At 40.7% G+C, this 16,184-nt stretch overlaps 1 protein-coding gene across 2 annotated transcripts in view; it reads left to right on the top strand.

Moving 5' to 3' along the window:
• Window positions 1-16,184, top strand: part of DST (dystonin) — a 509,263-nt gene that overhangs the window by 218,001 nt on the left and 275,078 nt on the right. For both annotated transcript variants that reach the window (XM_030198986.1, XM_030198985.1), the window contains 2 exons: window positions 3,413-3,648; window positions 14,201-14,330. In XM_030198986.1, the coding sequence (XP_030054846.1) occupies window positions 3,413-3,648; window positions 14,201-14,330 (366 nt within the window). The remainder of the gene's footprint in view (window positions 1-3,412; window positions 3,649-14,200; window positions 14,331-16,184) is intronic.

Here is a 16,184-nt window from a genome sequence, read left to right as displayed (position 1 = left end):
CGGCCCTTGAGGACCGAGGACAAATCAAGATCGTTTGTACATATGTAGTTTCATATCATAACTTATACTATATTATCTTGTTGGGCAGACTGGATGGACCATACAGGTCTTTATCTGCCGTCGTCTACTATGTTACTATGGTTGACATACAGTAATTTGCCATTTGCTAATCACAATGTGTTGTCCATGCCCATAACCCACCCATTCTTCCCCCTTCCATTGTAAGCACGTAGCATGTGAATTAATGCATGCTAAGTTGATATTTGTATAACTAGGTGCTACAACTTAAGTGTTCAAATACGTGTGCTGTGAGTCTGTTCTATAAGAGCACTTACACACACACATACACACAAATGCTCTTTAGAGAATACTAGTGTAAGTTGACAGCATACCTAAATTTATACTATTAATTTACTGTGTGTGTGCCTATTATCACTATTTCTTTTATATTTTATTATAACTTTTGTTTTTATGTTTTATGTTTTTAAACATTGATTTTTATGTTTTTAGACCCCTGAGGAAGGCTTGTTGCCGAAATACGGACCGTGTAGGGTCCCAATAAACTGTTTTGACGCTCTTACTTCCTGTTTGGGCTGGTCATTTAGATTTGGTTCTGCTTCCACCCTTTGGTGTTGTGATAAACCTGACAGTTCCATGTAAAACTTACCCAGCCCTGCCTATGCCCCACCATTCTCCTCCCCTGTGAATGCCTTACATTTTGCTCTAAGGAAGTTGTACACATCTGTTACAGAATACAGCAAACCATGTGCCTGTAGGCAGCATTTGATAGAACATGGGTTCTCAACCCAGTCTGATTTTCCAGATATATAATAATAATAAAACTTTATTTATAACCGGCTATATCTATAAAAGTCTAAGCAGGGAACAAGCTACATACAAAATATAAAAAGACAAAACAATTAAAATTATTTCTTTGCTCAACAAACTATACAAAAATTACTATATTACTCTTACAATAAAACATAGAACAAATTAAATTTGCATGTTATTAAAATAATTTCATACATTAAATGAACAATCTACAATTTGCATTCACTGCCTCCTTTTTATGCATCTCATGCATATTTGTTGTGGATATCCTGAAAACTTGACTAGACTGAGTTGAGAACCTCTGTGTTAGATCAAGGGAGGAACCAGAAATGCTTGGAATGGCTAATCCTGAAGGAATGACTTTAACCAGCTGTCACAGTCTGCCCATATATCTCCTTATGACTTTTGTAATTTCCTGGTGTATATTTCTTTGGCCCTGAAAATATTGTGGGATAAAGTTTTGTTTGTTCTTATTTCCTGTGATATGTTGTTTTGATTTGATATTCTATATTTCTGATCCAATCATGTATCTTTTTGAGTGTGACTAATAGGAAATTGAATAAATATAAAAGAAAAAAAAAAGACAAAAGTTGTCTCAGGGTACAACACCTCCTTGAGTTTGCCCTGAGGCTATCCTGTTATAGAATGAGAGGTAAGTGTTGTGGTAACTTATCATGTGCAAATCCATGTGATAACTGTTTACCACACTTTAATAAACAGATCCATAGATTTTCTAAAAGCTAATAAAGCATTGGGGACTGAGGAAATTAGTTAATTGGATCTATGACCTTTGTGTTAAATAGTTTGGTATGCAGTTAAACCGGAGGAGGTGTCTGAGGATGGCTGACTAGAATGTGCTCTTTACCTATTCAGAAAGAGACTTTACCTCGAACCAGCTGAAAATAGACCAGCTGTCTAAAGTACGTTCCAGGGGAAATACTGGAAGTTAATGGAAAAAAAGAGATGGTTTCTGTTTTTTGTGCCAGATGTACTAATGATTTTCTCCCATTTGCATGCATTTTTTAAAGCTGAATGGGCAAGTGGAAAGTCCACATGTACCCTTACTCATGAATTTTCCACCTGTTCTCAAAGGGAAAGAAATACCTTTGAAAACCTTCCAGGAAAAATTGCCCACAGAAATTTGCAGTTGCTTTTTTTTGCAGGTACTTTTGGGCCATGCCTATATAGTACTAAGCTCGTGTGACTCCTTGCTCACCCCGCAATCATATCATACACTCAGAACCTACCACTTTCCAGAAAAATGCAAATTGGCTCTGTTGATCCACTTTAATGTAACTAGGACAACCTTTGGCTCTCTCCAGTGCCAGCTGCACTCTGGGAGAGTGAGTGGGTGCACTGGGCACTCAGGAGAGCTAAAGGAGACAGACCAGCTATTGCATCTGCTTTATTTCATCCTGGCATCTCCCACTTTCCATGGGTCGTGGTGGTATGTGTCCAGTTCCTTACAGTCCAGTATTAAATCTCTTCAACATCCCTTGAAAGTATCCTCCCCAACCTCTCCCACCTAATCAGCACCCAGACCATCCCACAAAGAGAAGGAGGAAAGAAGAACTCTGACATCACTCAGCACCCTAATACACTTGGTAATAGGAATAGAGCCCATCCACCTTCCCATTTCAGTGATTTGGTTTGAGTTGTTTATGTGAAATGTCTCATACTTTCCTCATGTTGCCCATGGCTTACCCATGGCCCAAACAATTCAATCTCCTAACCTTTTTCTCTTGTAAAAATTTGTTGGTAGATATTAGGTAAATGTTTAAATTAGATCCACATGAACTTCTTCAAAATAGCAAATCGAGTCAAGTTGTTGTCCTATAACTTATAGGCTACAAGTATTGTTTTAATTTGAGCCACAAGAAGCTGGTTTTCTCTGTACTTTAAATAATTTGGGGAAAAATAAGTATTATGGACTAATATTTGGGTGCCAATAAAAATTAGTGCTAAGCGCTGTTCTATAAATGGTTGCTGTTTATAGCATAGCATTTTGGTGCCGGGATCTGCACCCAATATGGGCACGAGGATTTACATCAACTGAAACCTAGTATGAATTCTCATGCTCAAATTTGCCATGGATTTCCCTCATTCTGCAACACTGCTTGTAAATTCCAAGAATGCCCAAGAACTGCCCATGCCCCCTCTTATGGCCATGCCCCCTTTCTGATCCGCACAAACCCTGGCACCTAAAGATGTGTGCGCAAATTTAAATGAATGTCATTTAGTGACGATAATTGATTGTTCGTACCCAATTATCGGTGCTAATTGTCTCATTTGTCAATTAAATTGCTTGTGCTAATAGGGTGCGTGCCCAAATTTGCATGCACAATTTTGAGCGCCATATATAGAATTAGGACACTCACCTTCCCCTTGGTATAGTAAGAGTTCAAAACTAATCTATTTCAATTTGAGTAATACTAATTTGCCTAAATGGAATGCGGGTATTCTATGAAAAGAATTCTTATAAAGGGCCTAAGATATTGGTTAAAAAAACACAAAATAAACTTAAGCCCTCCAGGCTCTTTTTTTATGTTTTAATTGCACAGAACATTTTTTTTTCTCACAGAGCTAACTGCAGTTCAGCAGGATATGTCAACTGTAAATCACAGTTATGAAGATTTGGGAGTCTGCTTGAAAGAAAAAATAGCTGAACTGGAGATGTGGCTCTCAAAGATGCAGCATGTTCAAGAAGAAACAGATTCAACAATGCAGTGGTTGGAAAAAATGGATGCCATTGCAGCAAGTTGGGAAACTGCACCAACAGACAGTGAAGGTGTGAAATCACAAGTGGAACAACATAAGGTACAATAACTATTACCTCTTGATTACGAATATGCTAGTAATTTCTTTCATCATTTCTGCTATCTCCATGAGATCTGGGGTGGTCTCTTGTTTTTTTCTCTTTACCTTGTTACTATTCTTCTTGTGGTGATTTGTTGCTTTCTTCATGCTCTGTTTTATTGCTGCCCCTGTTTCATATGTATTGATCAGATCTTTGATTCCTAGTAGGATTTCCTAAATATAATCATTTATTTTGAAGTCAGCCCTCTTGAAGTCCAGGAAAGCTTCTTGTAGTATTGTTCAGTTCAAGTCTGTATTTAATATTAAAATGGTCCGTTGGAAATGGTTGATCCTTCAGCTGAGACGCAGACCATATGACCCTGAAGCAGGCGACGAAACGGTGGCCATTGTTGGTCTTGGTCGCGTTCAGCATGTACTAACTAAAGAAGGTTTGGACCTTGCAAAAGCTAAGTAACTTTTATGTTACGTTTAACTTCACGTTTGCCCATCATATGTTTGAAAGAAAAATTTATATAAAAAGAAAAAAAGAGTATCAATACATATGTTTGGGACAGGCTGCTCTAAGAACTTGGGGGTGTTGCCAATGATGAAGCGGTCCAGCCCCCATGAGCTTGTAATATAATCTAGCCGGTGGCTTCTTGAGGCAACATCTCCTTAAATTAATTATATGTATTAACTTCTGTCAGAGAATTAAGCCGATGTTGTTATCTCCTCCACATTTGAATGCACTATTTGTCAATAGAACTAGAAGGAGATTACCTTCATATTTATTTCTTATAATTTGCCGATTGTATTTAATATTAAGCCATACTTTACAGTAATCAGTAGGCCCTATATTTTCTCCTACTGTGAAATCAGTCTGGCCAATATTTAAAATGAGTTGACTGCCAACCGGTTAACTTGCTTATTAGCGGCAATGCAGTCATTTTCACTGGCACTTAACTGGTTATCTTCACTGAAAATGACCAGTTAACGTTGAAGTGCAAGCCGGCAATGTTGGGGCAGTCTGGGTGCAGAGTCCGGTTAACTCCTGATAGTTAGAGCTAACCGGCCGATGTTAGCACATAAATAGGACCGCATAAATAGCTGCCCTATCTTTGTACTGTAACACATGGCCGGTTAGCTGCACATTTCGAGTTAACTGGGCATGCACTAGTTAGCTTTATAAAATGGATATTCAATGCCAGCAACAAGATATGGCCCAGCATTGACTATCCAAGTTCAACACCAGCGGTGGACATTAACAGCACTGCCTGTTGCTGGCTGAATATCAGCGGGAGTGACACTATCGCCATTTATCAATACCATGTCCCATAACATATTTTCATAAGTGGACTCCAACTAATCCCCTGCGGAATGCTTCCTACAGGGCAACCAGACATCTCCTACCTCAGCAACTGAGTGCCAGTTGTGAAGAAGTGGACTAACGGTTAGTGTAGCGGGTTGTGTATCTGGGGAATTGGGTTCAATTCCTGCTGCTGCCTGATGGTCAGCAGTGGGTTGAGATCTTGGGGAACCAGGTTCAATTGCATCTGCAGCTCTATGTGACCCTGGGCAAGTCACTTAACCCTTCAATTGCCCCAGGTACAACAGTAGTACAATGTACTACTTAGATTGTGAACCTACTAGGGACAGACCCAGTACTTGTAAAATGAAACTGTAAACCGCCTAGGTCTAAGTGGTATATAAATACTTAAATGAATGAATGACTATCTACAATGACTCAGAAATATCTCCTACCAACCTTCTTACCCTCCATGCTCTTCCCATCTTCTCCTTAATCGCTCCACCGCCTTACCTATCCCGATCCTTTTTCTCATACCTCTTCTATCCCATTTACTCCTTGTTCATTTGTCCTATCACATACCCCCTTTGTTGATTCGTTTACTATAGACTGTATTCTCTTGTTACTGTGTAAGCCGCATTGAGCCTGCGATGAGCGGGAAAGCGCGGGGTACAAATGTAATAAATAATATGTGGCAGATTGAAGTCTCTTCCAAACAGCACGTCTCCTTTGTGCCTCATTTTCTAATGTTTCCCATCATATTTAACCTCTTCTTTTCCATGTGCTGGAAGTCTGAATAGTACTCCAATTAGATAGGAGCCATCTTAAGTTTTTATAAGGCAGCCCATGGTAATTTAACCGCTCCTTGTTCTCCTTGTATGTCATGTTGTATCCCTTTTACAAAACATCTACTCCCTCTCTCTTTTCCCCATACTTTCTTTTTTGAAGATATTGTACTATGAAATAGTTACATCCTAGTCCTGAATTCTGTTATACCAACTTTAACTATAGTCAAGTCAGTCATAGTTCTGGTGGCCTTGTAGCAGGGGCGTAGCCAGTGGGGGCCTCGGGGGCCTGCACCCCTCACTGTGGGGCTCAAGCCCCCTCCGCTTGAATGGCTGGCAGGAATGGCCAAGCCCTGTCAGCTGAAGTAGTCTCCTGTATGAGTCCCCACCCATGCTGTTTGACCAACGCTTAAGTTGGCTGGCACACATCAGCCTCTGATGCCAGCACGCACACATACTCAGTTCAGCAACTGAGCACGCGCGGGAATGCTGGCATCGGCAGCTGAAACACACCTCTGACTTGAGGGCTGCTGTGGCTGCACGTGCTGCAGGGTCTCGCACAGGAGATTTCTTCACTTGGTGGGGCTTGGACATCTCCGCCAGCAAAGGTATGGTTTCACGCGAGAGTGGGGTGGGGAGTGCAGCTGTGGGGCGGGAGAACACATGATCCCCTCAGTCCGCCTCTGCCCCCTCCCCCCAAAATGGACTTTCAGCTACGTCACTGCCTCACTGTAATTTTGTTAAAAAGATTGTGAGCACTTCCACACTTGACACACTAAGGTGATGTTTCTTGACCTGCTTTTGTTCTCTTCTTGTTTTACTGTTAGCTGTTTCACTATCCTTGCTCTACTGCTGGCGCTTTCTTATACAGATAAATATTTGGCCGTTTAGTGAGTTAAAATGAGCTGATATTATAGTATCCGTATACACATGCTCATTGATATCTCCCAGATATTAGTGCATTTGGGGCTTTTCTCTTTTCAGGACTTAATAGGTGTTTTGGTTTTGCTGTGCATAGGATGTACAGCTGTTTTAAAATACCTGATTACAACATGACATTACAGTCTTAGGTGTCATGCTGGACATTTCTTCTTCCTTTTTATTGCTAAAGGAGCTGATCTGTCCATCAAGGGGAGGGGGCTACAGCCTGACCTAGAATGCCCTCAAGAAAAGGGGAGTGGGCCTTTTGTAACCCTTTTTATCCATCCAAGATAGTTCAGATAAAGAATGTGTGGTAACATTTGCCAGGCGGAGGTTCAGTGCAGCGTCCAATGCAGTTACTGTATGTTTTCCCACTGCTGCAGGCATCGGCAATGACCGGGTTGTGGCAGGGCGCTTTCAACGGCTATTTTTAATTTGTAACTGGAGCCTCTCTCCATTTTCCCCACATCTCTGTCACCTAGATAAAAAGAATTCTAAATCATCATGACAACCCAGAGTCAGGAGGGAGGCGAAACAGATGGACATGGGTTCCAAATAGCATAGTTTAGCAGGGAGTGGGGTGGTGATATTAAGGGTACACAGCAAGTAACTTTCGTGAGTCATGTCAGCAGAGTCTACAAGAAGCTGCCTATAAGTCTTGGGCCCAATATTCAGATGGAGTGGCTGCCATATAAAGTTAACTTACATACAGTGGGGGAAATAAGTATTTGATCCCTTGCTGATTTTGTAAGTTTGCCCACTGACAAAGACATGAGCAGCCCATAATTGAAGGGTAGGTTATTGGTAACAGTGAGAGATAGCACATCACAAATTAAATCCGGAAAATCACATTGTGGAAAGTATATGAATTTATTTGCATTCTGCAGAGGGAAATAAGTATTTAATCCCTCTGGCAAACAAGACCTAATACTTGGTGGCAAAACCCTTGTTGGCAAGCACAGCGGTCAGAAGTCTTCTGTAGTTGATGATGAGGTTTGCACACATGTCAGGAGGAATTTTGGTCCACTCCTCTTTGCAGATCATCTCTAAATCATTAAGAGTTCTGGGCTGTCGCTTGGCAACTCGCAGCTTCAGCTCCCTCCATAAGTTTTCAATGGGATTAAGGTCTGGTGACTGGCTAGGCCACTCCATGACCCTAATGTGCTTCTTCCTGAGCCACTCCTTTGTTGCCTTGGCTGTATGTTTTGGGTCATTGTCGTGCTGGAAGACCCAGCCACGACCCATTTTTAAGGCCCTGGCGGAGGGAAGGAGGTTGTCACTCAGAATTGTACGGTACATGGCCCCATCCATTCTCCCATTGATGCGGTGAAGTAGTCCTGTGCCCTTAGCAGAGAAACACCCCCAAAACATAACATTTCCACCTCCATGCTTGACAGTGGGGACGGTGTTCTTTGGGTCATAGGCAGCATTTCTCTTCCTCCAAACACGGCGAGTTGAGTTCATGCCAAAGAGCTCAATTTTTGTCTCATCTGACCACAGCACCTTCTCCCAATCACTCTCGGCATCATCCAGGTGTTCACTGGCAAACTTCAGACGGGCCGTCACATGTGCCTTCCGGAGCAGGGGGACCTTGCGGGCACTGCAGGATTGCAATCCGTTATGTCGTAATGTGTTACCAATGGTTTTCGTGGTGACAGTGGTCCCAGCTGCCTTGAGATCATTGACAAGTTCCCCCCTTGTAGTTGTAGGCTGATTTCTAACCTTCCTCATGATCAAGGATACCCCACGAGGTGAGATTTTGCGTGGAGCCCCAGATCTTTGTCGATTGACAGTCATTTTGTACTTCTTCCATTTTCTTACTATGGCACCAACAGTTGTCTCCTTCTCGCCCAGCGTCTTACTGATGGTTTTGTAGCCCATTCCAGCCTTGTGCAGGTGTATGATCTTGTCCCTGACATCCTTAGACAGCTCCTTGCTCTTGGCCATTTTGTAGAGGTTAGAGTCTGACTGATTCACTGAGTCTGTGGACAGGTGTCTTTCATACAGGTGACCATTGCCGACAGCTGTCTGTCATGCAGGTAACGAGTTGATTTGGAGCATCTACCTGGTCTGTAGGGGCCAGATCTCTTACTGGTTGGTGGGGGATCAAATACTTATTTCCCTCTGCAGAATGCAAATAAATTCATATACTTTCCACAATGTGATTTTCCGGATTTAATTTGTGATGTGCTATCTCTCACTGTTACCAATAACCTACCCTTCAATTATGGGCTGCTCATGTCTTTGTCAGTGGGCAAACTTACAAAATCAGCAAGGGATCAAATACTTATTTCCCCCACTGTATATTCAGTAGCACTATCAACAAAAAAACATAAGAATAGTTATACTGGGTCAGACCAATGGTCCATCTAGCCCAGTCTTCTGTTTCTAAGTGTCCAATCCAGGTCACAAGTACCTGGCAGAAACCCAAATAGTAGCAACATTCCATGCTACCAATCTCAGGGTAAACAGTGGCTTCCTCCATGTCTGTCTCAGTAGCAGACTATGGACTTTTCCTCCAGGAACTTGTCCAAACCTTTTTTTAAACCCAGATACACTAACCGCTGTTACCAAATTCTCCAGCAACAAGTTCCAGAGCTTAACTATTCATTGAGTGAAAAAATATTTCTTCTTATTTGTTTTAAAAGTATTTTCATATAACTTAATTGAGTGACTTAGGGAAGTGTCAGCCCCAATATTTAATGGCGTTGAAGAAAATCTGCATGGAGTACTATTCTTTAATCAGTGCTCCAAGTTGGGTGCCATATATAGAACTATGCTTAGAGCCAATATCTGTGCTAAACTGTGGGTGAAAGGATTTACACCAACTGAAACGTAGTGTAAATCTTGGCGTGCAATTTAAGTGTGGATTCCCGGTATTCATTAATACTGTGTGCATCTTTGGTGAATGCCCCTGGCCTCCCCATGCTCCTCCCATGGTCACACTGCCTTTTGAGTTGCACACTATAAGATTTGCGTGTGGATCTTTATAGAATAGCGCTTAGTGCGCACACAAATCCAAATTGTTGCCAATTAACACCAGTAATTAATTGTTACCACCCAATTACTGGCACCGAATGGCTCATTAACCAATTTAGTTATGTGCAGATTTGGGGATAGCATTCAATTTTGCGCATGGAAATTTGCATTCCATGTATAGAATTGCCCTTCACATGTATATTCAGTTTACTTAGGGCTCTGTTTACTAAGCCATCCTTTATGCACACTATAGGTTAGCACGTACTAACGCTATAGACACTCATATATTCCTATGGATGTCTTTAGTTTTTATGTTAATTTTTGGCACGTGCTAAAAACGCTACCACACCTTACTAAACAGGACCCTTAGTGCTTCTAAGTATACTCTTAAGCAGTGTCTACCGCTGTTGACATTCCATTTAATTTAGGCCTGCAATTTAGCAGGCCTAAATTAAACAAACAACTCAGTTTCTGGCACCACATCTGCCCTCCCCAACCCAGCTCCTTTTTGTATGGATATTTAGTGAGTCGCAGGGCTCAAAATTACTTGTGTAACTTTTAAAAATACATGGATAAGTGAGTAATGCTTGATACTCACTGGTGTAGACATGGCTTGCTCTGAAAATTGACCTTACTCTTGCTAGGTGTTGGTCAAATGTCAGCTTTTACAACTGTTTTCTCCACAAACTGGGTGGCAGCACATGAATGCGCACATGAATGAGACACTTTGAGCAGCAATCACAAATTGGGCTTTGAGAAACATCGTAGGCGAGATATCTTTCTGGGTATTTGTTGGCAAATTTTCTGATAATAGAATGTTTTCCGAATGTGATAGGCAGAGAAACTGGTCATCAGCTTTGTGTCCCAAGGAGCGTGTCAACTACCCAAATAAGGAATCTTTATTGTATATAATTTAATTTTATCTTCATTTATGCAACATTTGTGCTGCGACCATGCATATCCACATATAGACATTTTTCTCCTCAGACAATTGGTGGAGACCTAATTATTTGAAGTGGTTGTATTGGTATTGAGAGACCCTGGGCAGTGGAGGGCAAGGCAAGGTGAAAAAGGGGTGAAGAGGGGGGGGGGGGGGGGGGTGAAGGAGCGAAAGGTGGAAAAGATTGGGCACTGCTGAATATTAGTCCCTTTTCTAAGTGTAGGGTTTGTAAATTTTACTTGCAGTGCATGGACAATATACAACTGAAGGTCACTAGTAATCAAGGGGATTCATAAATAGATCAGAACTTGTAGGTTTCTTTTTGATAGGAAGGCAAATCATGCAAAATCTGTAGAAGCACTTACAGCAATGTAAATGTTTATGGGCGAAAACACAAATCCTTTCTGAAATCTTAAAATCAATTGTACACTCAATCAAAGTATCTACACCTCTGCTGCTCCACTTTTATGCCATCTTTCTCCCATTTTCTTTTTATTTTGATCCTTTAAAACAATGAACAACCTGTTCCAGAACCTGACTCAACTCAATATTGCATAATCTCCTCATTGCTGTTATTTAAAACCACTATTCTCTTGATTCAATATGTGTCAACTTTCTGTTCTTTCTGATGCAAAAACACAGGCATTCAACTTGGAAAAACATGAGTAATGAAGCTCAAATAATATTGACTGAATTGTAAAGATTTTTAAAGCCCTTCTAAAATAGCTTATGCTATTTAAAGCTGTTTTATATTTCTTGGAAAGACTTAATGCTGTGGATGGGAGAATAAGCAAATTGATTAAATGAAGATATTTCCCCCTGTCTCAGTCTTGTTAAATGAAGAATAATGCACCAATAATGAATTAATTCGGCTCCAAGAAAATGCTGGGAGACAGAGCATGGCATTTCCAGTTCCTGTTCAGTTCTTCCTTGTAAATTATCTTTGAGGAGTAACAGAAGGCGAGTTGAGGGAAGAGGAAGAAGCAGCATCTTAGCAGCTGGCATTTTTTCAGAGCCAGTTAATGGCCTCTTTTTCACAAAGCCGTGCTATTGATTCTTGGTGCGGCAAATGAGAGGAAGCCCATTCAATTCCTATGGGCTTCCTCTCATTTTCTGCATGGGAATCGCTAGCGTGACTTTGTAAAAGGGGGTCTTTTACTAAAGATTAGTGCATGCTATTTGTAGTAGGGCCCCTAGAAATAAAATGAGTCCTGTGTCAGATAACTTGTGCTAACCTTTAGTAAAAGTATTTAACCATCTCTCTGACCTCATATGCAACTTTCTTTTAAATTAGTCACCTTACTTTCTAACTCCTCATACTCTCTTACCTATCTATATGTTAACCATCTTTCTGACCTCATGTGCAACTTTCTTTAAATTAATCACCTTACTTTCCAACTCCCCTTATTCTCTTACCTATCTGTATGCGCCATCTTTGCTTATACCCTGCACTGTCAATTAAAATGTTCTATTACGTATTGTGTTGACATTGTAAGTAGTGTACTATGCCATACTTTGTATTGCTATTTTAGTATTTTTACTGCTGTAATTGTCTGTTGCTCATGTTTGATTTATTCTTATTGTACACCGCCTTGAGTGAATTCCTTCAAAAAGGCAGTAAATAAATCCTAATAAATAAATAATTTTGATTTATTTAAAAATATTGCAAGCATTTCTGTTGGTCTTTTATTTCTCATTGTTTTCAGGTCTCCTCCTCACATCAGATTTAAATTTTGTCTCAAGAAGGAGGCACTGCTTCTAAAGCTATTCAGCTTCTATTACTAAAAATTAGACCTTCTGACCCTAAGCAGTTTGGTTTTCCAATAGTTACAGCTTATATACAAAATAAGTACCTGTATATAATATGTAAACCACTTTGATTGTAACCATAGAAAAGCGGTTTCAAATCCCATCCTCTTTCCCTTATAGAAATCTTAGCTGTCTGCTCTCTATTTAAAATCAGAGGGGTTGATTTTCGAAAGGTTTACCAACTAACCTTGGGAGTTATCCTGTTAAATGTTTGTCTTTATAACTATTTCCCAACTGACTGGCTAAATTCACAAGTTGGACAGATCTAAATAGGTAAAAATTGGCCATTTAAGGGGTATTTTGGGGGTGTACTTATGACGTGAGTTTGGGTGGATAGCCTCAGCCCCACAAATGGCTATCTTATACAGACAATCACATTACTGGATTGGTTTGGCAAAAAATTCCTCTAAAGATAACTGCCTAAAATTAATTGGTTGTCTTATTCATTCAGCAGATCTTTTTTTTAAATCTTATAATTTGTTGCTGAGTTAAGAGCCATTGGTGGTAAATGCAAATGACACTTTTTTTTATTATTGAGGCAGCAGATATTAAAAAGCACGCAACATTTAGTACAATTTAACAGTTACTGGGTGCAAACTGCTAAAAACCCACTTTATCTGCAGAAAGGCACAAAAATGGCAGTTGGTATAATGCTTCATCCCACTATCCACTATAGTTGCATTACTTCACAATATTCCTGGAATTGAGAGGGTTTATGTTGCTATTAGTGAGAGTATGCTAGAATCAGACGTTTCTTTGTATGGTGAATTTAAAGGGGAAATGTTCTAGCTCTGCTCTTCACCCATTGTTGGGGGAGAAACAGGGAGTTCTGTGAATGTAGAATTTGTTTGGCTTTAATACCATATGGGGGAAGCATTTGTTTGTTGGGGGACTCTAGTATATCCGCTAGGTTGATATTCTCGGCTAGAAGAACTGATTCAGCAACGTTGTTGTTAATGGAACTACATTGGTTGCCTATAGAGGCAAGAGCGCAATTTAAGCTCTGCACTTTGGTTTTTAAAATTATGGATGGAAATGCCCTTTATACTTGATTGATTGGGTGATGTTCCTTTCAAATGTAGTTTCCAATTCAACTTGCCACCAAATGCTATTCTGTTTTTCTTCAGTCAAGCAAATTTTTAAACAACTTATGTTTGACTCTTCGATATATTATCAGACAGTATCAGTTTGGAATTCGTTGCCAATGCAGATCTGCAATTTGCAGAATTACCTTATTTTTTGAAAAGAAATTAAAATGTATTTTTTAACATATATTTTCTTTAATGTAATTTATAATTATTGTAGTAATTACTTTTCCTTCTTTGTAAATTCCCGGATTTTTTTCTTCCGGTTGTCTTGTATCTGTAATCTGCATTGAACTATATTTGGTATTGTGGAATAGAAGAACCGTGTGGCATAGCATAGCGTCTTCCAGCCCTCGATGTGGTCTCTGAACATTTTCTTTAATTAAGCAACTCTTTGTATTTCATATAAAAATACTATACAGATATAAGGAATCTTAGAAGAACAAACCCCACATTTAACTTTATAATCTGCTCTACTCCTATCTGTAACGTGCAGAATGAGTGGATAGTAGTTTTGGCAATAAAGGAAAAATAGAGGTGGGGGAGCGTGATAAAGATTGACTGTAAGCATTTTCATTCAGAGCAGTCTACCATTCTGAAACATAGGAAAGCCCAAAGTATATGTGACAATGAATGATTCCACGAAGAGTGTAGTGTATACCATTTCCTTGTACTAAACTGTGTATGGTGTATATGCATCATTGATATATATATATATATTTTGTTACACTGTGATTTTTTTTTTTAGATATTTGAAACAGAACTGAAGCAAAATTCTGGTAAGGTTCAGGAGCTGAAGAAGAAGGTGACAGATCTTTTGGAGAAGAACCCAGATGCTGCTGAAGCTTCTAAATGGAAACAGATGTTGGCTGAGATAGGTAAAAATGGAACACAGAATATGATCAGATAGAAGACCATGAAGAGTGCCCAGTGCATTTATTAATTACACACATTTATAGTCCACTGATCCTCAGTAGATCATTAGGTCAAATTCAAAAAATTAGAGTCCTGGAAGCAGGGGCATAGCCAGACCTCCGTGGGAGGGGGGTCCAGAGCCTGAGGTGGGGGGGGCACATTTTAGCCCGCCGACCACCCCCCCTCCCCCACCGACGACCTTCCCTGCCACTTTTGACCTCCCGCCACTGCCGATATCCATCAGTGAATATGCATGAGATGGATTTGCATACAGAGGAGGCAGTATATGAAAATTTGGCTTATGAATCCTGGCAGGGTGTGTCTTGAGGATCAGGTTAAGGACTCCTGGCTTAATCCAGTATATGTAGTTACATAGTAAATGACAGCAGATAAAGACCTGTACGGTCCGTCCAGTCTGCCCAACAAGATAAACTCATTTTACACGGCATGTGATACTTTATACCAGAGTTTGATTTGTCCTTGCCATTCTCAGGGCACAGACTGTTGACGTCTGCCACACTATTCTTGTGCTAAGTTCTGAAGCCAACGCTGAAACCCCTTAAAATTTACACTCCAGCCCATCTCTATCTATTCAGTCACGATCAGGGCATAGACCGTAGAAGTCTGCCCAGCACCGGTTTTGCTTCCCAATTACCGGCGTCGCCACCTAATTTCCACTAAGATTCTGAGGATCCATTCCTTCTAAACAGGATTCCTTTGTGTTTATTCCACGCACGTTTGAATTCTATTACTGTTTTCATCTCCACCACCTCCCACGGGAGGGCATTCCACATATCCACCACCCTATCTGTGAAAAAATACTTCCTGACATTACTCCTAAGTCTGCCCCTTTCAAGTTTGTCCCAGGTCTTGCTGGCTTTCAGGAAAGATTCCACTAAGAGGTGTTACTCTTTTAAATGAAGGATGTTTGCTGTTTGGTGCCAGTGCAAGGCCCTAGATTCCTTTACTTGCTCTACACAGACCCTGCTTAAATACCTTCTACACTTATCAGAGTCTGGTCTCAAAACTAACTCCTTAAGGGTTCACCTTAGTGCAATTAGTGCTTATCATCAACATGTTGAAGGTAAGCCCATCTCTGGACAGCCTCTAGTTGTTTGCTTCATAAGAGTTTTTCTTTTGTCAAAGACCCCTGCCAAACCTCCACCAGTGTCATGGGATCTTAACGTCGTTCTCAGCTGATGAAAGCTCCTTTTCAGTCACTGAATTCCTGCCATTTGAAGAACTTGACCTAGAAGGTCATTTTCTTGGTGGCTGTTACTTCAGCTCATAGAGTCAGTGAACTTCAGGCCCTAATGGTGGATGCACCTTATACTTAGTTTCATTACAACAGAGCAGTACTCCGCATGCACCTTAAGTTCCTTCCAAAAGTGGTGTCGGAGTTATATTTGAACCACTCGATTGTCTTGCCAACATTCGTTCCTGGACTTCATGCCCATCCTGGTGAAAGCAGCTTGCACACCTTGGATTGCAAGAGAGCATTGGTCTATTACATGGAGCAGACAAGGCCCCACAGACAGTCCGCCCAGCTTTTTGTTTCTTGTGATCCCAACTGGATGGGGGTTGCCATCGGGAAATGCACCATTTCTAATTGGCTAGTAGATTGCATTTCCTTCACTTATTCCCAGGCTAGGTTGGCCTTGGAGGGTCTTATCACTACTCATAATGTCAGAGCCATGGCCATGTCAGTAGCCCACTTGAGGTCAGCCTCCATTGAAGAAATTTGCAAGGCTGCGATGTGGTCTTCAGTCCACACATTCACATCACACTTCTGCCTTGAGTGGGATACCCTACGCGAC

This window comes from Microcaecilia unicolor, chromosome 3 (assembly GCF_901765095.1).
Source record: "Microcaecilia unicolor chromosome 3, aMicUni1.1, whole genome shotgun sequence".
NCBI classification, from domain to species: Eukaryota; Metazoa; Chordata; class Amphibia; order Gymnophiona; family Siphonopidae; genus Microcaecilia; species Microcaecilia unicolor.
Note: the sequence above shows the minus strand (reverse complement) of the source record. Positions and strands in the feature narration are given on the sequence as shown.